This window comes from Amphiura filiformis, chromosome 2 (genome assembly GCF_039555335.1).
Source record: "Amphiura filiformis chromosome 2, Afil_fr2py, whole genome shotgun sequence".
In the NCBI taxonomy this organism is placed as follows: Eukaryota; Metazoa; Echinodermata; class Ophiuroidea; order Amphilepidida; family Amphiuridae; genus Amphiura; species Amphiura filiformis.
The window spans coordinates 32,701,906-32,725,631 of NC_092629.1; the positions used below are offsets into that span (position 1 = coordinate 32,701,906).

At 36.8% G+C, this 23,726-nt stretch overlaps 1 protein-coding gene across 1 annotated transcript in view; it reads right to left on the reverse strand.

Moving 5' to 3' along the window:
- The window catches only part of LOC140146098 (sodium- and chloride-dependent glycine transporter 1-like), a 71,427-nt gene extending 49,869 nt beyond the window's left edge, over positions 1 to 21,558 (reverse strand). Inside the window, 1 exon segment of the mRNA XM_072167851.1 lies at positions 21,432 to 21,558. Coding sequence (XP_072023952.1) covers positions 21,432 to 21,467 — 36 coding nt within the window. The 5' untranslated portion in view covers positions 21,468 to 21,558.
- Between the last annotated feature and the right edge of the window lie 2,168 nt (positions 21,559 to 23,726).

Below are 23,726 nucleotides of genomic sequence, written 5' to 3' on the forward strand. Positions count from 1 at the left end.
AAAAAAATTAAATAGCATATTTTGCGCTGAAAATCTAATCAGGTCGAGAACATCTGGCCACGCTACTCCCCACCAAGTTACGTCACTGTACCCCATACGGATCTCCAGATAAGCTGTTCACAAGGGTTTTTTGCTTGATACGCATCAAATACGCATAAATTATGCAAATTAGGTACTTAATTAGCATATTTTGCGCTGAAAATCTAATCAGGTCGAGAACATCTGGCCACGCTACTCCCCACCAAGTTACGTCACTGTACCCCATACGGATCTCCAGATAATCTGTTCACAAGGTATTTTGCTTATTACGCATAAATTATGCAAATTAGGTACTTAATTACCATATTTTGCGCTCAAAATCTAATCAGGTCGACACCCTCTGGTTATGCTACCCCCTGTAAAGTTTCATCATCATAGCACTTACGGTTCTCAAGATAACGCGTTCACAAGCTTTTTCCGAACACACACACGCACACACACACACACGGACACACACACACCATAGTGATTACTAAGTCTCTCCCTGAACATTCAGGCGAGACAATAAAACTATCCAGAACTTTGTCAAGCAATTCAAATATTTAAAGACAAATCTCCCAATCATCACAGATCAACCTTCCTCCACAAGTGACCTTGTTTCTTAAAATTGCTGACCTTATTGGATTTCCTAATAGGAAATATCACACTTGTTTTACACGCCAAAAATCCTGCAGAAAGACAAGTAGGATGCGGCTGATATAAAACACACAAGTTTACATCAATACAGGTCAATGATATAAAAAGCATTTGAACAAGTTAAAAACTTAATTTCTTTGGCATCAATTTTTTAGTCATCATTGTCCAGTAAAATTAGGTCAATTATATTCAGAGTCATGTAACAGATGACTTAAGTAGGGCAACTATGGAAGTGATTTTAGAAATTTTTTTTGGTCTAATACTAATAAATTAGATCCAGACTGCTCTTCTAAATCTAAACCCTTCCTTTTTACTATGGACCACAATGGCCTCATCCCAATGGCATCTTTCAATAACCTCAATTAAACAATCATTCATAGTGCAAATTTGACCTCAAGTTGCAGAGAATGAGTTTTTGTATCCAAATTTTCAAAGGTCATTCAAAATGTATTGGGGTTAAATAGAACTGCGCCCTGATAGATGAGCATGTTGTGGATCCTATGTTTGGGAAAGTTAGGAGAGCATTCTCTCTCTCTCTACATGCAAGATCATCCCTGATGATTTTCAAACCGGACCATATTTTTTCCATCAGTTTGTCCCAGTCCCTGCGAATCCTCAACATCAAAATATTACATAAAAGAAAATCTACTCAAATTATACTCCTACAACTGAAACCGGATGCTTGAAGCGATGATATAACAGCGAACTCTGGACTATTCTTGCACACTGATCTAAATGCAAACCTAGTCCATTCTTGCTCAAGCAAATCTTGCATTTATTTGACTTGCATGGTATTTCCAGAGAGACATCAGAGTCAACCAGAGTTCATACACATTCCTCTCCGCTCAACGTCACACTAGAAAACTTTCCTCTCTCTGTATGGTGCATGCAAAGTACTGTGCCATGGTAGGAGCATGGCTGGCTGGGGGAAAAGTTTGTGCATCGGAAATGATCACAAGCTCATCATCTTATCTATCCCCGATTGGCTGTATGCCAAACATGAGTTGAAAGAAAGAAAAATTGTTGAGGCCTTTCAAAGATCAATGCTTTAAAGACTCACTTCCATAGGTAAAAGATACCGATCTGGTAATGTGATTGTTCCCCCCCCTTGAAAAAGGAAGTTATCTTGCTAGTTTGTGGGCTCTGGGGCATTGATATCCCCCCCCCAGAAAAAAATGAGTACAAATCTTGAATTTGCAGAATTAAGGCCCAGGGTTTACTCCCTTGGGTAATGTATATTTTGTCCTACACACAGGCTTAGAATTACACAAGCACCCCTGAGGATGGTTAGTGGAACAAATTATTGTTTAAATATTGCATTTAACTTAGCTTTAGAAAGGTGCTGTCTATCTTGCTCATCTCAAAAGTGAAAGTATCCCTGTAATTTCAATACTGGGTACATACAGCATTTGAAGAAAGGGAAAGGTCACAATTACAATACATGCAAAGTCCTAAATGTTGAGGGTCAGTATTGTAGAGGGCTGAAATGACTTATCAAGTCTTTCATCTCCAACTGCTCAAAGACGAGCACATCAAATTTCAAAATATTCAAAGTTTATGTCAAAGAATGGCAAAGTCCTAAATGTTGAGGGTCAGTATTGTAGAGGGCTGAAATGACTTATCAAAGGTCTTTCATCTCCAACTGCTCAAAGACAAGCACATCAAATTTCAAAATATTCAAAGTTTATGTTTCTAGTCCAGCAAGCTCCATTCACCTGTCTGACCGAGTTATGATCCTGGCCCAGAATGTCAACAATACCATAATCACATTTACCTGAAGGAGTTGCGTACACTCTACATGTGACATTGTTGACATTGTATAAATAGCCACCATGTGACTCGGGATATTACGTAGAGTGAATTGATCCATTTTATCTTGTTACTTATCCTGCGACCTGCGTCATTTTCCAGTACGGTACGTGCCCGTATTTACCATTCATGACTAGTGACTACACTTTGTTCTTCCGTAGCCTGTACAAAAACACCATGCTAACTTAGCCAGAAATATTCACACATGTATGAAATCTTCGCAAAAACAACGCGTTCCAAGTTTCACAATTTTTTACTTTTCTAAAATACATTTCTTGCAATTCACTCAATTTTTACAAAATTTTCACGACAAAAACAAATGTAAACCCACATCCCTCATATCAACTTTTTTTGTAGCTACCTCGCTGCCCCTGAATTTTGCAATTTAACCATCCCACTGTTATGACAGTACAAGGCCAGATCAATGCAACTGTTCTTGTAAAGATCTTGTCCAACTTTAATAATTAACCTATTAATTAGCAGCAACCTTTAAAAGAGGGCAAGGACAGAAATGAAATATATAGGCCTAGATCAATAACATATTCCATGACTATCATTTGCCATACTCTGTTATTTTCCAGTATCCATCGAATTTCTTTCAGGATTTTTGCGAGTTGACATTTTATTTCACAGAATTTAATAAATGTAAATTAATGAACATATACAAACTATTTTCAAGTGGAAAAACCTTCAAATCCTACCCAAGACCTTGTTCAAGTGATTATTATTTTCACCAGAGCGAATATAACTAATTTAAACTAAATTATATTAAGTCTCAGATTTTCGAGTCTGCACGTCCACTCACAAAAATAAAACCCAAGTTGCAGAAATATACGTGTAGACATGGCCAGAAATCATTGCGTACTATGACTGCTGCATAGAGCATTGGGTTAATTTCTGACCATCAATTTGCACCCAACCGCGATGTTCAAGCTCAACACCAAACACCTCTACCTGCCCTCTTCAAGTCACGATCAACTCTTGAGATGAACAAATGATACGTGCCAACATTTCTTTTTTTATTTTTACGTCAAATGTGACCTTTGCTGCACAGTTACACACCTTCAGGTATGCTCACCAGTCACCACACTGCAACATTCTTTGTCTCTTTAATTCAAAAGCTATTCTTGGACAACTTGTTAATTCCGAGTGTGTTACGTTACATGTTTAATTTCTGGTGGTTGCGTAAATGAAGTAAATACCGGTACCCCGCAGGTGGACAACACAGACGCAGCAATGTTGCACGTACAGTTAGTAAATACGGAACAACAATCTTATTTGCAATAGACCTAGTATTCATGTCCTAATATTTATTGTTATTTACTGACAGTGACATTGATGTTTGTTTTAAATCTTTTTACAATCTCTTCTTGCTTTGAAATATATACCAGGTGACAATGACATCCCAATTTCCGCAATAAAAAACATCCTCTCCCCTTCTTCGCAATGCTAAAGCTGGGGATTGAAGGTCAGTGCCCAAGCCTCCAGTATCATTCCAGGGTCAGAATTTCGTTTCACAGTGCGAGAATCAATCTTGATTCTTGCAGAATAAATTTGCGGGAATCATTTGATTCTCGGAAATCTGTTTGCGAGAATCTTTGCGAGAATTGATTCTCTGATTCACGCCGAAATTCTGACCCTGTCATTCATGTCCTAAATACATAAATGGCCGTGCGTTTTGAGCTGAGGCCACAAATAGGTGGTATTGTTTCATGTGTGCAACAAACATGGAAATTGACAAGGGTGTATAATTTTAAATTCATGTGCTACATAGTCAAATCATGGTCAAATTTGGTACCAAATTGAAGGGAATATATATGTCAGCTACTTAAAAGTCACAAAAATGCCTGTTGTTATCTTGTTTTTGAGTAATTGCTTATTAATTAACCCCAAATAGCCATTTTTGCACGGTGGTAGATGAGGGGGAGCAGGAAATATGGGAACATTATAAGAGTAAGCTATATAGATCACAATACCCAAGAAATATTACTTTATTGAATCATTGAGTTATTCCTTAATTATAAACCAAGGTTGAAAACTTTTTTATTCTTAATTGGTACTTAATTTAATTAATTAATTAAATTTAATTAATCATGAAAGCAATGCCATTGAAATTCTAAAAGTTGCGCGCAAGATCGTGCTGGAAAATATGGAGTTAAATTTTTGTGTCCACTACAAATTTAATATGCTCTGAGTAGAATTAAATAAAGTGCAGGCCAGTAAACATGTATAAAAAATGTAGGCTTAATTACAAGATCAAACCTATAGTTTTTGAAAATGGGGGGGTAGCAGAACGTCCAGCCAGACCGATGAAGGTCCAAATCGGTATTTTATCATATGGCATCAGATGAGGTTTTTTATGGCTACAAATGAATCCTCACTAACTAGATTTGTATTTAATCTAGAGGTAGTGTATCTATAAGACTATAAATGCATCAGAACCAGCCAAAGAGTCCGCTCCACACTGTCATAGCCTCCACTGTAAAAGGAAAGTCCTTTAAAAAGAGAAACGTGCGATTTGTTTTCACATTGCCAGAGTAATTTTCATATACACTGATTACACTCTTGGCAATAGCATTGTCAGTTCTCTCACATTCACCTTTCCATCACACCCTGTTGATTCAAGAGAATGGATTCTTGTATACTTATCCATTTGTTGTCTTTTGACATCTTTCTCAACATAAAAAAACCTGCGAACCCTGGACATTGGGGTATAATTTCATCCAATTTTTATGTTCTTCTTTTATTTAATTTATTTATTTATAATCTATTAAGATGAGTCTAAACTGTATTTGTCAGTAAGTTGTTTTTGTGTTTTAGCTTTAAGGGTGTAAATATTGTTTAAATTCATGAAACTGTCCCAAACTATGTTTGCAAAGTTAATTTAGATACATTGCAAAATTTTGTTGGTTGGCTGGTAATTAAGCCATGATACGATACCCACCAGCACTTCAGTCAGCGTCGTGCATTTCATTTTTTATAAGCAATGTAAGTGATTTTATTTATTTATTAGTGTCTCTTATATTTGCAAATAAGTAGTTTGAATGTTTATAAAGGTTATATAGCAAATGTACTCTTCAACTTTTGAGATTATAGTATGTGTATCAAAAATCGCTGGAAATTTGCAACTCAAATTTTATCTGAAAAAATGATCGCACAAAATTATTTTACCAAACATAACACCTATCAAGTTATATATCATTGGAAAGGTTTAACTGAGGAGAATTGAAAAATGCAGGTTAAATTTCAATAGGGTGCATGGTTGTTTATTTACTGTAAATTTCAAAATATAACATTTTTTCTATTTTTTTCAACATATTTTGATCTCTAACTCTTTATGACTACACCCTATGCTTTTTTTAATTGTATTTTTGAACTCCTGAGACAATTTCCTGTTGAAAAATGTATACTTTTATGGGTGTAGGATGTCAAACATTAATAATAATATTATAATAAAAACGGCGCGATTTTTGGAAAAACAGTCGGTGAAACAGAAATGGGCCCACCTCAAAACGCATGGCCACATACTAAATGCGATGCTAAGTGGATCTTGGATGCATAAGGCCCATTCACTGATGTTGAACATATTGGTGCCAGTGAACATGACCTGCAGCTGCAGGAATACAAACTTGTAAATTTTCTGAAAAGTATAAATGCCTGCAGTTCAACTTGAGACGTTCTTGCATGACGTCAAATAGAGAACACTAATTCTGCGGTGAGCTTGTATGAGGCAAGGTACATACATGCAGCACTAGCTGCTAATGCAAAGATTGGAATTCATGTTTAGTTACTAGTGTGGTCGTCGACATGCATGTCGTTGACATGAGCAAATTTGCCGATATCAACATAACATTTGGACATCAATTTTGATAACGGCACAAAATACATGTTTTTAATTATACAATCACATGAAGTCCCCTCACTCCCCTGAACAAAATTAGATCAAAATTCTAGTCCAACTTCAAAAATCTCAAAAAAAACGCCTGCCTGTTTTTTTCGGTTTTATGGGCAATTCTTAGAACACATAGGCCCTACTGTAAAATCAAATGCTAAAATTTTATATGGCACATATAAAAATTGGAAAAATAGAATAATTGTCATAGCCTCCCGAGGGAGGTCGAGAGGAAACCAGTCAATTGGTAAAATCCTTTTCAACTCATTTGGAACCTGCTTATGATCAAGATCAAACCATGACATCTGCCCAGACCTGAAAAAGGCCAAGGTCATGGCAATACCAGAAGTCATCAAGACTTTCCAGATCAAATCAATCACTTGAAACAACCACCTGATCCAAAATTATGACTTGAATGGAACTTGAGGAGAGGGCAATTGACCTTTTCCGTAAATCCCATAAGCCTTTGCGAGTACACCTTGTCAATAGACGGCACACCGATCTGCGCATTGCAAGTCAGCGTAACATCAAATGACGACATCTCAGGGGTACTCGCAAAGGCTTGTGGGATTTACCGAAAAAGTCAATACAAACTCCTGGGCTATTCCAGTTGAAATCCACATCCCCTATGGAAGATTAATCTTCCACACAGGAGAGTGAACTTCAATTTGGGGTTACCTGAATGGGTGACTCCATTTTGAAATCTACACCCATGTACCGGTATAATATCATTCATCATAAGAACATCACCCAAATACTGTTCAATAGCTAAAAATTGCCAGGCAAGTTTTTCATTTAAATTTATAAATCAAACCTAGATATGGAATTAATAATATCAATTGACAAAATTTCAAAATAACATAAGATTCTTGTCATTATTTAACTTTGAAAAGTCATCCAATCATCAATCCTTTCCCAATTAAATTTCCTCTGAACCCTAACAGGTCTAATCCAGATTTGCTCCATCTTTTACATGTCGCTCAAGATGGTAAACAAGAACACGTTTTCCAACACATGCATCAGGGGGTCAACACTACCTATTTTAACACTTGTTATTATTTTGATCATTAGAATAACGCATGTCAACATTCTTAACCTTGGAAAGTTGTCCCATCATCATCTATTTCCCAAATTCCAATTTAATTTCCTCTGAACCTTAAAATAAAAGTCTAAATTATATGCAGTACACTTTAATTTGTTCTCAATGTATCTCAAGATGGTACAGTTTGCCAACACATGCATGAGATGAGGTCAACACTAGAGAAGACACTGTCCTCAGCTCTCTGGTCAGTAAAACTTCAGTAAATTCTTGTTTACTACCCCAATCTCATGACTTGTACAGGTACATGGGGTTCAGGGTCTTTATCATGGGCTATCCCAGACCACAGATCCTGGAACACTTTCCAGGATCTGTGCCCAGACCCAGTTCAATTCCCTGTGTGGAAGAAATGTTGTTTCTTTAACAGAGGGGCTGGAGCACGGAGTAGCCCAATGCATTTGACTTCAGAAGAACGAGTCCAGCTCGAAAATCTGTACACTCTACACCTCAGCATGGCCATCAATTTGAACTCCTATCTTTTGGAACTAAGCCAGTCCAAGCCCTCAGGTTTTCCGATATTTTTAGTACAACACCGCAATGAATGAATGAAAAGTATTGAAAACGCATGATCTAATGCCCGTTCCGTAAGATCGTTACCTTACAAGGAGCGACAGGAGTAAACTCTAGGGTTTTATGTATTTTTAGGTTTCCGTATGCAAGACAAAATAGTCAAATTAGTCATTGTGATGAATCGCTCAAAACAACTCAGATCAGAAAAACCAAAACTCAATATCATCTCAATGGTAAACTCCATCAACAAGCACAGCTCAAAAGTTAACCTCAAGTTGTTGAGTACCAAGTTTTAGTACCCAATACACTCAAAGGTCATCTACGCATATAAAACCTATTGGGAGTTCAAAGAACTCGGTACTGATAGATGAGCATGTTTGACATCCTTGTGAGGATATCCATCATGAATCCACATGGTTCATGTAGTGGACATCAAGTTGACAAGAACGTCCTGGCGGGTCACGTTTGATGTACAAGGTACAGACAGATCCACGCATTTCCTTCCCCCAATTATGCCTGGGAAGTTTTGCACTTCCTGATACCTACCGTTTGGTCAACAAAATCACCCAATCATCGTAGGGATGGGGGCACGGTCTTGTGTGCATACAAGAGGATTTACCAGTAAACACAATCATCGTAGGGAACATTCCACTTCAATGGGATTACATGTACTGTGGTTCTTTGTTGTGTGACTGTGGGTGCGGGCACACTCTTGTGTGTATACGCATGTGGATATATGTGAACACGCATTATGCATTCTATTGCGTGCGGCAACTTCCCGGCAAGCAGTTTAGCGAATTGACATCACTTAAAATCTTGCGTCTATTATGTTACAAATGTGTGGGCGTACACCACACACATTATTAATGTCAGAAAGTTCTCGTATTATACTGGTAAAAAAAATAGTAATGAAACACAGCACTTCATCATATGATAAGGGTAGGGGTGGGAGTAGTGTACTACATATTACATTAAAGCACATGACATGTGCGCACTTTTGTAATTAATGTAAACACAACCTATGACGTAGAAGTTGACAAGACATGGATGATCATCATATCGTTCACTTCTGTACTGTGATGATCAATTCTTACTGCATAATTTGTTTAAAAATCATTTCAAGGACATAAATATTTTCTAATTATGGGCCGAAAAAACATGTATTTAATATTAATCGTAGTCTTTTATCACTCAAAAGTATTTTCTTTAAATATTTCCAAACGGAATTGAAATAGATTCTATTCTGGGATGACTAACGCTATCTTACTGTTACTATTAAAATATTCACTCATGCATTATGCACGAACGACTGCATTGAATTTATGACTTCCGTTGCTCCAAACTACAGCGTCTTCAATCTATAAGGTCAAAAAGCCACTTGTGAATTACAGCATTTCACATTTCTAGTTGTCAGTCACTGAACAGAACAAAATTCTATTTTTAAAGGAAAATGTGTGCTCAATAATTAAGCAGTTACAAGATCTCACTACAAATTCTGTATGACCCGGCAAGTTAGGATCAATAGTTAGTTGTTGTTCTTGCAAGGCTCCATTTTGGTCGTAGCTTTAGCAGCGTTTACTCGTCTGCGCATAATGTACTACAGACGTAAACGACATCATTTCACCTTCAATTCGCCACAGACAACTACGACACGCGGCGCATTATAATACTAAAAACCCGTGACTTGCAAGTGCATTATAATACTAACCCTCGTGACTTGCACGTCTCGAACATAACACACACACAACATAGTGGCAGTGCTTACTCACTCGAGAGGTAGACTGTATTCTGCTCATCAATATTCAAATTAGGGATGGCCATAACGGAACTAATGATGCAGAGCAGGCGCAGACGAGTCAGAATCTTGGCACCGTGCCAGGTAATTTGCGTACGCTTCAGACACTAAAAACCCTTGCACTGCAACATCGACATTATTTGGGTATCATATAAAAACAATTTTTTCTCTTTTGATTTGAACACTCAAAATGCACAAATTTAAAATAATCTTGTCCACCCATAGGCATCAGTTTTTATTTGAAACGATTACAACCACGGCTGAATGCACTTGAAGTAACCAATTAACTCTATCAATGTCCCTTTGTTATTGTTGTGATGAGGCAACCAACTAAGCAGGCGAGTGGTTAACGAGATGTACACACCGGTCGTCCATAATAACAAGCTCACACAGGGTCAGTCCATGTCGAAACAGATTGAGTGTACACCCACCCTCTTGGATTTTGCTCTCCTTTGGCTCAGGGGTACCTTTCATGGATCCCTAGGTGAGGTCACAAGAAAAAATTCAAATTCCATTTAGTTTTGAATGGCGGGCAATCAAAGTTTGGCGACCTCGACCAAAATTGTGAATTTAAGGGGTCCAAATGACAAAGTGATCTCTTTGAGGGGCACTTTCTTCTTAATTGAATCAGTTGTGATCCTCTTTTTGAATGTGGTCACTCACTGGCTGTGTCTGAAATACCTAATGCCAAAAAAGAAAGATTTGAATTTCGTTTGGGATTTCAGAGGGGTCAAAATCAGCACTTCGTACTGTTCAATCAAATTATCTTGATTTTGAAGGACCCATGATAATGTCACAGTGCACTTATAGGTCCTAATTATGTTCAGAATGGATTAACCATATGCCAATGTCTATGAGCAATTCAAAAAAAGAGAAATTTCTAGACCCCTACAGAATTTTAGGCCACCCCTAAAGTGGTTCAGCCACAAATGGCACTTTAAAGTCGGCAAATTTTGACCCCTAATAACTTTAGGTGTACACCAGATATGAATTTCTAGTCTTTTGCATCTGAAAGAATGTAGTTTAATGTTACTAGGAACATAAGATTTGTTTTGTATTTTTTGTGTTTTAGTATTAAGTTGACGCTTTCAAAAATAGTCATTTTTGCCTAACATACCATGCATACAGGATACGGTACAAAATGCCAATTTTAGTATGATATTTTTTATATATTTGATCACTTTATAGCCATTTGTATTATTTATCCTGATATTTCAAGTTGCTCTTGAGTCAAGTAATAAGAAAAAACTACTTTCTAATCCTCTGTATGGATTTTTAAGGGGTCAAAAATGCACTTCCTGGCAACGATGCACATGCAAAGTACAGGTTATGGGGGTCAAATTTTCAGAATGCTCCCAATTATGTCAAGTAATATATCAAATTACTAAGTATGGTCATGAGGATTCCAAAAATGTATAGTTTGTTATGTGTCAGACCTTTCAGGAGGCGCTATGACGAAAAATGTTCATAGGTCAACGACCTTTTGAAAGTATCAAAACACAAAAATACAAAACAAATCTTATGTTCCTAGTAACATTAGACTACATTCTTTCAGATGCAAAAGACTAGAAATTCATATCTGGTGTACACCTAAAGTTATTAGGTGTCAAAATTTGCCGATTTTAAGGCTGAACCACTTTAGGGGGGCCTAAAATTCTGTAGGGGGTCTAGAAATTTCTCTTTTTTTGAATTGCTCATAGACATTGGCACATGGTTAATCCATTCTGAACATAATTAGGACCTATAAGTGTACTGTGGCATTATCATGGGTCCTTCAAAATCAAAGATAATTTGATTGAACAGTATGAAGTGCTGATTTTGACCCCCTCTGAAATCCCAACGAAATTCCGAAATCAATCTTTTTTGGCATTAGGCATTTCAGACACAGCCAGTGAGTGACCACATTCAAAAAGAGGGTCACAACTGATTTAATTAAGAAGAAAATGCCTCTCAAAGAGAGCGCTTTGTCATTTGGACACCTTAAATTCCCAATTTTGGTCAAGGTCGCCAAACTTAGATGGCCCGCCATTCGGAAGCGAAATTGAATTTGAATTTTTTCTTGTGACCTCACCTAGGGGTCCATGAAAGGTACCCCTGAGCCAAAGGAGAGCATAATCCAATAGGGTGGGTGTACACTCAGTCTGTTTTGACATGGACTGACCCCACAGTATTCATGACGGTGTTAGCTACGTAGTAATTATGCAGAGGCTGGCTGCCGTGCTTTCACTTGCATATCTATGAATCACGTGCAGGCACTGAGTAAAAAGCAATTTGCAAGCTGTGTTTTGGGAGGGATGCACTATACTTTAGAGCAGCATCCATATTAAATGTTGAACAAAACCTGGTGTGTGGGAGCTTTTAAACGGGATAACATTTCACCAAATGGTAACGAGAAACCTTTATAATATTGTTAATTATTACAGCAGACTATGCTGCAGGAAACACAGAATATCATGCATTTTTAATTTTGAACAGGGGACAAAAAGTTTGTTGACCTTATTTTTATATCAATTTGATATTTTATTTTATTTTATTTTATTTTATATTATATCAATTTTAACCAATTTAATTTTTTGTTTGAGATAAAAATAGCTTAGGATGATGGGAGTTTATTTTTGGCAAGACAGTTTCTCTCCTTGATATTAATTTGTGGCTACAATTTAACCAAAATATTGTCAAATACAACACATTTTTATTTGCTATTTTGACAAAATATGTGCCTTTATTTTAATAAAATAAACAAAACAAGTCTACTACACATACTTTAGACTTGATTAAATCTTATTTAATTTAACTTTATGAATGTTGTTTCCTTTTAAAACCACTTCCACAAACCTCAGGTCTAATAAAAATAATTTTCATATCCTTTTCTCACTTGTGTCAACTCAATTCTCATGAACACGGATTCCGGATGTTAGTGTTGACATTGTAAAAATTTAACTAACCAACATTAAAAATTCATGACAACAAAATGTTGTTTCACTTTCAAACTTGTCTAAGAATTTTTTTTAAACCTTTCGAGTGGAATTCATGACAAGAAATCTATCCCAAAATGAGAACTGAAAATCTCAGAAAACGAGCACTGAAAATCTCAGCAAGAAGCACCCAATATTCCCTCAAAATATGTCTGAGTATGTAACATCCATTTTATGTTCATCAGCAGCGTCGGCGTCTTCATGCCCCGCAGTATTCTTGGTCGAATTTTCATACAGCGCATCCTAATCGGGCTTACACTGACGCCAGTAGTATGCATCTCCTCGTACACTGCACACTCAAGAATCGAAGCGTACATCGCATTAATATTTGGCCGACATACATAATGAGGCGAGCGGGGTAGTGGATAGCATTGTGTCGTGGCACAGTCAATGAAATCGTACACACATGGATAAAACTGGGTTTTAATGAAAACATGGGGAGTGGTACTGCCTGCCACATACATGGCCAATGTGACAAATCCGGGTTACAAGGCGTCTGCAAGCAATATGGCGGGCAATTTTTTTTTCTTCTTTACATTTACAATCTATAAACACACGACATGTGTTGGGTACCAATCGTGTAAGCAAATATTAACAAACTCGTGATCTTACCCAAATTAAGATAAATGATATTTGCATTTCAATCTTTCATTGACGTTGCTATCAATGGCTAATTCTTGAGCAAACACGGGCAAGTTCATGAGCGCTAGATCACACTGGTAACCTCTTGTTATCGTAATATTGAATCATCTGGTTTTACTACTAAGTCAACAGTGCTCGAAAAATAGTTCTTTTAGTACCGGTACATCTTTTTGGTGTAGTATACATTGCAAGAATTTAATAATGGGAAAAGGCACCTACATTTTTTGGGTCCTTCTTAACACTTGTTTGATGTCACCACAAATTAGCTTAATAACACCAGTCACAAACTGTCAAAATCTATCGAGTACTGCAATTTATGACGTAGTCAGGTTTAATTTTTTCCCCACAACATTCGTTGGATGTCAACCACAAGTTTGCATAATCATGCCGAATCCACACCAACGCAAAGCTGATGTAATGCCGCATTTTACGTTTATGACAATTGCATAAATTATTGGTTACGGTTTTTACGAGATATGCGTGCAGCATTCAACCTTCTGTAATGCTGTACCATACGTCATTTCTGTCCTGCTTTTGTTGATCGGTACAGCTTTAAAGCAAGTTCTAGATTTTGCTAATAAACATAATTCTGCATGTAAACAACATCCCACATTTATGACATTGCATCTTGTCAACATGTCATCAGCTGACACCTGCGCCAAGTTGCAGCAAAACAAATATAATTAATTTCAATTTTGTTTCCAGTTGGGACACTAATTAGAAAATAATATTCAAAAAAACTGAATAAAACCCAGGTCTAAGTATTCAACTATTCATGTACCGGTACTGTATGATTCGACTCAGTCAGAACTATAATGTAGTACTTTATGGTATAAGAATTAAAACACTACATTAATTTTTTTCCCGTCCATCTATTGGTTGAACCATCCTTGATTATTGTATCGATCGGTTCATAACTGGAAAAAGAAAACAAATTCTAGCAAATCCAAGATACCATTGAATTAGCACCTCCATTGTGCTTTAAAATGTCAATTGTGCAGGACACGTAGCGGTTGTATCCCCAAATCCTTATTACCCCCCCCCTTAATAACTCCTCATGCAATTAAACTACAGCAATAGTTATTCCCATGGATGATCTAATTTTTATCATTCCTATTGATTGTGTTATCATAACCAAATACCCTGGCATTCATCTTATGATTACGCCTTGATTTCCGAATAAATACAGTTATCTTGTCTGTTTGTTCAGTCTGTTTACATCTTGCAATGATAGCATTTAATGAGTCCGTTGGTGATGTTAATTCAACAGGCTTTGAGTTCATTCACTTGGATTTTTGAACTGTTTTTCTGCAATATTTCCTTAGAATTGTGTTAATTTATTTCTGGCTATTAAAGCTTCTCTCAATGTTTTTATGTGTGGGTGGTATTGTATTGTAATTGTTTCAAGCCCCCTTATTAACCACAGACCTTACATTCTAGAATGCAAAAGCGCCTCCTTCCAATAATATGTTAATTTAATGAATAACTTGACCCATATGTACATAGTAAACGAGCAACATGATTTTTTTCGCAGTTTGGAGCAGTTGGTTTCATATATTCACGTTTGCAAGCAGTTACACATTATGGCTACAAAATATTGCGGCTGGCTTTTAAATTTTGAGGTTCCGAAATTTAGCGCAAATTTTAAAAATTTCCGCTATACAGTAACAATTACCGATTGTTTCAAATTTGGCGATTTTTTTTTTTTTAAATAAGGAATTGCGGGGGAAAAGAACAAGAGAACATGTAGGCCCAATTTATCCTCTCTTCTTACTCAATATTAGTACTATAAAATACTTCATTCAATATGCCCCATACTCGGCAGTGGGGTTTGACTCCCACCCTTTTTATTTTACCCCCACCCTTTTTATTGAGGCACCCTTTATACTGAAAATTTCTGACCCCCACGCTTTTTACTGAGGCACCCTTTATACTGAAAATTCTTGACCCCCACCACTTTTTGCTTTTTCCGCTTTTTTAAACTGACAAAGTCGCACGCAATTTGGTTCGAAGTATCAAGTACGCCGAATTCTGCACCTATTTCACATGTGCGAGTCCGATGTTTTTCTCTCCAATAAGTTAATTGATACATTACGTGAACAATGCAAATTATATGTGAAAAACTACTACTGCACTGTAAAATAAGCATTTTAATGAATAACTGTACTTTTATGGTGTTCAAATGTTGTTCTTGTCATGAAACTTGGCGACGCTGTGTTCAGCGACTATATCCTACTTCTTCCGTGCTGCTTCGCTCAATCAATTATGCATGTTAATGACGTCACTCGGATACGATCAATGTAAAGAAAAAGAACACGTCATGGAAAATCGGACATTTGCATATGCGTAGGTGTTTTGGCAGCGCTTCGGGGAGGATATTGTGTACATTGCACTGGATTCACGTAAACAAGCGCGAGCCTGCATCAAATGGAATTTTATCTTGCGACATAGTGTGCAAGTTTTGGTGATTTTTCTTGGAACTATGAGTATGATTATTTTATCATTCAATAAAAATATACTGTAGCCTAAGTTGGAAGAAGCCCCACGCTTTTTATTTTAATCCCACGCTTTATATCAGTCCACGCTTTTTACCCAAAAAGTTTAAACCCCCACGCTTTCACCAATTTTCAGAATTTCGAACCGGCACGCATTATAAAGCGTGGACTGCCGAGTGTGGCCCATAATGCGATGTAATTAACTATATTTTGTAACAAAAACAATACCGACCATATTTAAATCGGTCAGGCATATAAAAGTTCTGTGTCACAACTGTTTAACCTAGAAACCGGCAAACTGTCTTTGATCTTTTATGCGTTAATGATAAAAAATCGATATATAAAATAAATGTTTGGAATTATTTTCCTCCCTCTACTACAGCTATGTGCCAGTAGGCTGCTTCGTACCTGCACAAGTGGGTGGGGATATATCGTGGGAATCCGACCATTCATCAAAATATCCTGCAAAGCTTTTGTTTACAAACAGAGAGAAAGGTCAAATAACGAGCGCAGCTTCCTTTTTTTCCTTTCATATTTTCATCGCTTTTGATTATTTTCGTAAATTGGAGCAAGAATGATATTGACAGTGTAAAAGTGTGCAAATGGGAATGGACTAGTCTTGAAGTTGAATTAGTAAAAGTTTGTCAGGTTATTCTTGGTATGCTAGAAATGTGTGCTTTTGGAGGCCAAAAAATGCAAGTTGATTTTATAAATAAAAAAGCGCTGAAGAGTTTCCCTGAAATGTCAAAAACACATTTGCAGCCAAAAACCGAGATTTGACTAGGCCGTATTTGTAGCATGCCTAGTTTTAATCTATAGATGTTTTTTAACACAATATTTACCTCTCAGTGTGCAAAATTTAGAACATGCCCAGAAAAGAACAATGGGTTGGGTCAAATCATTTTAAAAAAACCCGACTGTTTTTCTGGGAAAATATAAACCCATGACACACCACAAGCAACATTTAATGCCTTTTTATCAACAAATCCCACAAATAAAGAAACAATGGTTTCAAGCCAAGATGTCAGGTATTAATTCCTTGATCTCCAATGGTTGTTAACTGCAGAACCACAAAAAGGGCATGTAAACTTTCTTCATATTGAAGAAATGTAGTGCAGCACTCATGTCATACATGTGCCTTTTAGTGAAGGCCCCTTTTAATAGTGCAACAAAGATCCTCTTGAAATGCTTGAATACTTCCCAGCATTCAGGGCATGACGCAGCACTTATAAGTCCGATTTTATTTACTTGGACTCAGATCAAACAATTTTATTAGTAATTAAAAATGTCTGGAATTCATCACAGCTAGAAAACTAAATGGAAGGCGCAGACAGTGCATCCGCCCATCTACAAGAAACATCACTGATTCACTGTGCATAATAATTAGCCCAAATGTAAGCAATTAATTAAGCCTGATAACGCGTTGCTCACGGCCCAAAAAACAATGAATGTTTAAACAACACAAGTTTTAAATTTAACTTAATGTTGGGGCTATTTTGCTTCATTTTTTGTAGGCCTACATAAATGCAATGGTGTTGTAACAGCTCAGATCTGTATAAATAACATAGTGCTCAAAATTTGTATTTTTGTATCACTGTATAGAAAATGTTTCTTGATTGAGCTGAACAGCCCAACCAAAACAAACAAGGTACCTTGCAACATTTCTAAGTCTAGTCAACCCTTTCACGTTCAAGTGTTTGGCTCCTTAGGTTTTCCCAATGTTTAATAGTACCGGTAATACTGGAAATATATTTGATAGAAAAGCATAATGGGGCAAGCTCCAGGGATAGTGATATCTACTGCTTAGGCATACAATTCTGTCCTCTATGTGATTTTGGTTCTTTCAAGAATTAAAAGGTAAGGGTTGTCCTTCCATTAAAAGTTCATTTTAGAAAAGTATTACATTTAAGGGTAAAACATTTCATTTTGGCTCTTCCGAGGGCAGCCAGGCAATTTGGCCAAACTTAGTGAGATAATGTGTCCCAAATTACACATTTTGGGGGCACCAACCACCAAGGCAAAGATCATAAAGATGGATGAGGCACCCCATGGTTGCCTCTGCATTTTTTTCCCAGTGCATGACCAACATCATGTCTTGTACTACATCTATGATCACTGATGATGTCTGAAATTGGCAAGATACTTTATTATCCCATCATTTGGCAATGAATAGAAAATCTTGTCAATTTCCAACTATTTGAAAACCCAGCAATAAAGGCAAGGTTTGCTTAATAAATTGATGCTTAGGTTATTAGCATCATTGATCTGTAGGAATGGCATTCTTTTCACTCTAAAAATAAATACAAAAGGATCAGACAGATATGCCTGGTTGAATTGATCTGTGTGAATCGAATTAGTCCAGATTGCCAACAAATTTCAGCCCCAATCTTGGGTCAAATCGCAGACAAATCACCTAATTTGGATTACGGTACCGAAAAATAGCAGGAAGCATTGTTGAAAAGTCACCCTTTACTTCTTGACCATCAGATTTCTATTAAACAGGAAATCGTCTAAAGTCGCTGGAAACACTTGTTAAAAAAGTTGCCAAATTGGGCTCTTAAATTGCAGTCGGTGGCAACACTGGAATTAGTCTGCCAATAGTACAGTTATATGCTGAAATAATGGAGCATAATAGAAAGGAATGCAGTCATTTTCTAGTTTCATTCATATGGTAATTATCTCTTCACTTGTTGTGTGGAGGCTTGGGTCTAGCATTTCTGTGTTTGGGAGGGAACCCATCATGTGGTCATTGTTGTGATTATTGATTTAAAAGTACCCATACTGTAGTCTGTAGCAGCCAGCCAGTACTGCCTGGTTTGGTTTGTTTACATGGTGATGCATGATGAAGCAAAAGTAGAAACATTGAGGAAATGATTAAATTATTATGAGAAAGCAATTATTTTACAGTTCCCATATTGGAGTTGGGATACTCGGGCCTGGAAAAAATGGGAATTCAGTGTTCTCATTCCTATGAAATTTGGTAACCTGGAGGGAAATATTGCTCTATTTTGGATCTAGAAATACATTGTAGAAATCCTGATATATGTTTGAGGGAAATTTGTCTACTGGGAAATGAATATTTTTCCAGGTCTGGGCTGTGTGTGCGCGACTGGGTAGGGTAGGGTGCGTTAAAAGACCTGCAACAGTGCACCTTGATCCTTGTAATGTATCCTGCAACTGAGGACATGACTGACATCCTTGTCTGAAAGTTGGTTAAAAAAAAATGAAATGAAAGTAGGCCTACTTCAAAACATTACTTCTTCCTTCGTTTTCTTTTGGATAACAAATAATTCTCCACATACAGGGTGGACTTGAACCGCATTTAATCGCCATTGTGGACTGTATGGCATTCCTAGATCATACTCTCCCTATCCTGGGGTGCTAGGTGCCTTATAAGGAATGTCTATGTGTGTGTGTCGCTAAGGAATACCGCTACCAGACTCTCTGTCCACCATGTATCAATGCACACAAGCTGGCAGCCAGTCATGCCAGTCATAATAATACCAGAACCCTTGCTGCTTTTAGCTTTACCCTTGTATCAGATCAGATTCACTACACTAGCTTCACGTTCATTTCAACTACACATGTGTGGACTGGGTGCTTCATGTGTGGGTGTTGCAGCCGGATCCGCGACCTCCCGACCTGACCGCTTTATGAACCAGCTCAAGTGTGGAATGCTTGCTGATACTTTTTTCCATGACTGCTACACCTAGCACTTATCATAAAATAACATGTTTGTATTTTTGTGTGCTACTAGTATTACTGCACTGGGTACCGGTATCAAGTTAGTAAAGTGCTGTACTACCATCTAACTGTGCACACATATTCTCATAAAGTATTCAACTAATTAAACGGTCTACAGGCTAATGTGCAAATTTATGCAAATTGTCGAGAGCGGTGAAGTACACTGGTGCAGTCATCTGCATGGTATTATTAACAGCCCATCACTCCCAAGTTCCAGGGTGATTCATGTGCAACAACATGAAACAAAAAGCATCTAGATAGATGCAAATTGTAAACATTGACATATTTTTAAAAAGGTTTTGTATCACTGGTTTTACGTGGCGAGTTCACGAAAAGGATCTTCAGACTGACCTGTAATTACTTGGCATAAGGGCCCGATTACTGGCGATTAGTAAAAGTTTGCGAAAAGTTAACTTCTCAAAGTTTTTGTGAAACTTTATTTTTGGATTCTGCAATAAAATATTGTATTTTTTGTTGAAAATTTCCAACATGTAAATTGTAATGATCCACAAAATTTGCACTAAACTTTAAACTAAAGTATGTGATGCATGCTGGGAACAAAAATGGCTCATCGAATTTGTCACCCGTACCCGCAACAGCGGATTTAGCCCTTATCGCTCCCAGAATGCATCATATTCATATCAGCAATAGGCCTATACCTTTTGGGAAGGTAGATGAGAAGAAATCTCTTCTCATCTTCACCATTCAAATCCCAAGATCAAGATGGCTGCCTCCAGTGCCTCAACCCGGCAGCCACCATCTTGTTTGTTTACTGCAGTGCAGGGATGTGTGATTCAACAAACAAACTTTGAGTTTGATGAACATAAAATATAAAACTTTCAATAACTTGGTCAATTTAGGATGGAATTGGAAGCCTATCTTTATCATTTCATTTGCAACTATTCACCACCAAATGCATGCATGATACAAGCTTGCAACTCGCTGAACTGGCACCAATTTCCCATAAATTCCATTAGTTGGGCATAAATTATATGTTCAACTTCAAATGCATGCACCTAAATGGGATAATTTGTAAATGATCTTGTTTATATTTATTTAATGTCAATCATTTACATGTTTAGGGCCCACATTTGCTTGTATCCTATTTCCACTTGACTTTTGCTGGCTGTTCCATCGCAAATTGTGGTAGAATCATTTGGTACCAAAATCTTTGCTTTGAAGTTTGAGTTAGTCTCTACCCCGGGTCTCTACTCTCACAGACTCGCATGTCTACGTCTACCCTGGACGTCTACTGTAAATGAAAACTGTTCCACGTGTTTGTAAACAAAAGATATTTTTCAGATAATTATCATATAAATTCGAGTCGGAAATACATAGTCTGCCACGTGGTAACGACCCGCCATCGAGAGGGCAAAAGATAGGGTTCAATTCTCCGAAATTTTCCCACTAGACGATAGGCACAGACACGTACCCCATTCATATCAGTTTTCCCGACCCAGTAAAATGATCGAGCCGCTGCACAACGCCCGATTTGTGCAGGGCCAGTTTCCCAATTAAAATAAAAACTCCAAGTCCAAATTTGAGAATCCACATTATAAGTTATAGATTTGTGATACGAATACCGGAATTTTATAGTACAAAAATCATGGCACACCCTTTCATCTCATTCACAAAACAAAAGACGCGTACCGGCTTTCACCTCGTGTTGAAGCAGATCCGCGCCATACGGTGAACACGCCGGCAAAAAATAACAAACCAAAACAAACCTTCTGAACTCAATTTTCAACAAATTTTGCAATCGTTTTTTACATGACAGTAATGAAATAGTACTTACCATTGGCAGAGCCTTTTCTTTTTCACTGCTCGTCATTTTTAACACTGTAAAAGATGGACTTTATTCAGCAAAATGAAAATGTTCTTCTTCATAAATCGGTAGTCAGGTTTCTGTATAATTATTGTGACGCGTGTCGCGCCAAACATGCCGGTCGTAGTAAATTTTTTATGTAAATTTAATTATAATAAATGAATATGTATATCTACGTTGATTGGTTAAAAACCGCGCGAAATTAAATTATGAATCGTTGATTCACGTTTTCTGATTAAATATGCTGATACCCATTTATACATTCTTCAATGTAGGTAAAGGGCCGTACAACAAAAGCAGCCTCAAACGATTTAGGTACCAAAGTAGTATTTTTCGCATACATTATGTAGACTATACCACTTTCCAAAATAGGGTACTACGGTGTGCAAATGTTACAAATTGTTCATTTTCGGTCCAAAATGCTTACTTTTCATTCGATTTCTTTATCAGATGTATATGTGAAGATATTATCTTCATAATTATACATTACACTATTCTGTCGCATTTTGGGTTCAATTTTGTACAGATAAAATCAATTTTATTCCTTACTTTGCCCCTCATTAAATCGTAAATATTATGGCTATGTTGTCACGTTGCGCTTTCGTGATCGCTAATTTATTCATGTATATTTTTACAATAGCTAATTCTACAAGGCTATTGTGAAAAAAAGTGCCTTGCCCTGGGGAGAAAGTCACCTCCAATGACCCTGATAATTTCACGTTCTTGTTTAGTTATCCTTATCCACTTTTATAAGATACTTTATTTTAATTTTCTCTCAAATAAATAACATTATATCGTGAACATATTGCTTTGGCACCATCCTTTAATTGTCATTTGTCAATGTAGTAGCTATCACATCAAAACATTGGCAAACTGAATATAAATTTAATCAAATTATTTAATAAATAAATATAAAATCCTATTTAATAATTAAAATTAAGAATAATTAAAGGGACCTATAGGGCAATTTGACGCTAAATAATAAATAATAATAATAATAATAATAATAATAACAGTAATAATAATAATAATAATAATAATAATAATAATAATAATAATAATAATAATAATAATAATAATATTTAATATAATGATTAATAATGGAGAATATGCCTAAGCATAATAAATAAACAATAATAACATTATTTATAAAATAAAGTCAAGTCATATCGCGGGGTGCTTCTGAAACATTTTTCAATTTCTTTACTTGTTTTTAAACAAGTCATGTTCTTAGTTAAAATTTTATTAATCACTTTGAAGACTTGTAAAATAGCTTAAAATATATATGGTAATTTTTCATATAGGCCTACAGTGTATATGTTATTATTGATGATTAAAATTAGCCTCAGTAGATGACAAATTTCCCCCGGAAATTTCCATTCCTGATGAAATTAGGGATATGATCAATAAATCCTAATTATTTGATCTGACATCTTGATTATAGCTGTTAACCGTTATAGCGGTTAACAGCTATGTTATAACATGCGGATTTCGTCCACTCCACTTAGGCCCACAAGTGGCAATTCAGTGTTATCGATTGATCGATTACCCGGTATCTAACTAAGTTGGTGCTTTTGGCGGGAAATTAGGAGCACAAGAATTTCATCTACAATCAATAATCCCCGCAATAATTGCTCTCACCTACGGTCACCATAGTCTCCTCCGCAGCCAGTTTGGTTACGCTCCCTCCACACAAACAGTCTGCCAATTGCCACTTATAACGCCGTTTCTGATTGGCTACACGGTTGTAGCCGTAGAGCTGGACATACGGGAACTTGATTGACCTCACTCAGCTGGCGAGATGGCAGGTCAAAATTGCTCATGAATAATAAAGTAGCCGTCTAGCCGATCGACCAATTGAAAGCTTTGTTTGACGTCAAGCTGGATGACGTCGGCAGAAAACCGTTAGCGAATCAAAAAGGACCAGTTCGTGATCCCGGGGGGCACTTCAATTTGAAATGGATATAGGTGTAGGGCTGGCGCTTTCGCACTAAGGGGCATTCGGTGAGAGCAACATGTAAAAAATATGGGGTCATTGGGTGAGAGCATGATTTTTGGCATTCGGTGAGAGCAAAATGTAAAAAATATGGGGTCATTGGGTGAGAACATGACTTTTTTTTAAATGGAATCTTTGGGTGAGAACCAAAACAGCGCCACAAAAACCTCGAAAATTGAATTTCTAGTTCAAAATGGCTTCAAATTTCTTTATTTTGTCAAAATAATTAACAAAATCAGTGATAAATGAAAGTTGCTGTTCAAATTGAA